The 1,982-nt window shown below is 50.4% G+C and overlaps 1 protein-coding gene across 1 annotated transcript in view; it reads left to right on the top strand.

The window, feature by feature from the left end:
* Positions 1-120: 120 nt before the first annotated feature.
* LOC101863419 overlaps positions 121-1,982 on the top strand; it is a 24,575-nt gene continuing 22,713 nt past the window's right edge. The window contains exons 1-2 of the mRNA XM_035968773.1: positions 121-1,281; positions 1,324-1,779. Of these exons, the coding sequence (XP_035824666.1) occupies positions 313-1,281; positions 1,324-1,779 (1,425 nt within the window). The 5' untranslated portion in view covers positions 121-312. The remainder of the gene's footprint in view (positions 1,282-1,323; positions 1,780-1,982) is intronic.

The following is a 1,982-nucleotide window of genomic DNA, read 5'->3' on the forward strand; positions in this document are numbered from 1 at the left end:
TGTCTTTCTCTCTCTCTCTCTATCTCTCTATCTATCTATCTATCTATCTATCTATCTATCTATATGTATCTATTTATCTATCTATTTATGTCCGCCCACACCATTAGATCACAGACAGTTCCCCCTGTATTTTCCCTAGGTCAGCAATTCCTGTATTGAGCACGTTCCGGAACTGTACATCCCGCACAGACGGCACGCTTCTCAAATCAAGTTTCTCCTCATAGAATTCCTCTACACGGGGGACAGACACAGAGGCACACAGGGGGAATAAACTGTAAACAGGCTCCTCGAAGAAAAGGTTACCTAGTAACCATGGCAACCAAGATGCTTCAGGAGGGCCAAGACCCTCGAGAAAACGAATTTGACCCGTTCCAGAATGTGAAGGCTAGTAATTTTGACAGCGAGGACCCAGAGTTGCGAAACGGGGCAAGACAGAAGTCTGGCCAGCAGCAAAAAGGGCATCCGTTCAGTCGGGACTTTATTGATTCCATGTTTACCGTGGTGGACCGTGATCTCCTCTTCTGTAAGCTTTTCTACTTCTTTTTCTTCGGAGCTTTCGGCTCTCTGTTCCCTCTCCTCGCCATCTACTTCAAACAGTTGGGAATGAACGCGTCACAATCCGGTGTCCTCATCGGGTTTCGTCCATTTGTCGAGTTCCTCAGCGCGCCTTTCTGGGGCGGGCTGGCCGACAAATGGCGGAGAGGGAAAGAGATGCTGCTCTTCGCTCTCCTATGTTGGATTGTGTTCACCATGGCTATCGCCTTCGTCCAACCACCGGCGCACAAATGTCTCAAATCCAACGGAACCCACAACGTTCTAGAAGGTCCTATCAGCAGAAGGAGACGCGAGCTGGGCGTGGTCGGGCACGACAGAACAACGACCACGCCCATCTTTTCCGGAAGCCACTTGGCGGAAAGCGTCATTGGTGAAGGTCAAGGTGATAATTTTTTCCACAACACGCACGACAGACCCGGCGTGTTTGTCCGGAAAATTGCATCAGTTGATTCGGCCCCCTCCAGTCTCCTCCCTCACCCGTCAGGCGTGCTGATAAGTTCTGCTTTCACCGGTCTTCAACATCCGGTTGTAATGTTTCCGGAGGATGATACGTACAACCACCTCAACAGTAGAACCCAACACGCAATTCATCACAAGAACAACGACAACAACAACAACAACAAAAACAACTACCACCACAACCATCACCGCCGCCACAAACGAAGTCCTTATAAAGTAGACGCAAGCAAACTCCACCACCAAAACCACCTCAACAACGCCAACAACATCAACAACAACGCCAACAACATCAACAACAACGCCAACAACATCAACAACAACGACAACCATCATCACGTCAACAAACGCAGCCCTTACAGAGTGGACGCCAGCAAAATCGCCAATGCCAACTCCTCCGACATCAAAAAGCTGGTCTTCAACAGATACTCGACCATCGTTTACCACGAAGACGAGGTCCAACAGGCTTTCTTCATTCTTCTTCTCCTCGTCATCATCGGCGAGTTCTTCAGCGCTCCCGCCATCACCTTTGCCGACTCCGTCACTCTGTCGTTCCTGGGAGAAGACACGCAAAATTACGGGCGTCAAAGGATGTTCGGCTCCCTGGGCTGGGGTCTGGCCATGTTCTTCGTGGGCATGGCGCTTGACCACTCCACCACCTTCCCTGACCACCCGTGTGGCCAGGCCCACCAGTCGGAGAAGAACTACACTGTGTGTTTTGCCGTGTTCTCCGTGCTCATGAGCTGCGCCTTCCTGTCTGCTTTGCAAGTAAGTTCCCCTATGGGAGTCTCTGTCTGTCTGTCTGTCTGTCTGTCTGTCTGTCTGTCTGTCTGTCTGTCTGTATGTCTGTCTGTCTGTTTGTCTGTCTGTCTGTGTGAGTGTGTGTGTGTGTGTCTGTCTGTCTCTCTGTCTCTCTATTTCTGTCTGTCCGTCTGTCTGTATGTCTGTGTGTGTGTGTGTGTGTGTGTGTG

This window comes from Aplysia californica, unplaced genomic scaffold (genome assembly GCF_000002075.1).
Source record: "Aplysia californica isolate F4 #8 unplaced genomic scaffold, AplCal3.0 scaffold00081, whole genome shotgun sequence".
Lineage (NCBI taxonomy): Eukaryota > Metazoa > Mollusca > Gastropoda > Aplysiida > Aplysiidae > Aplysia > Aplysia californica.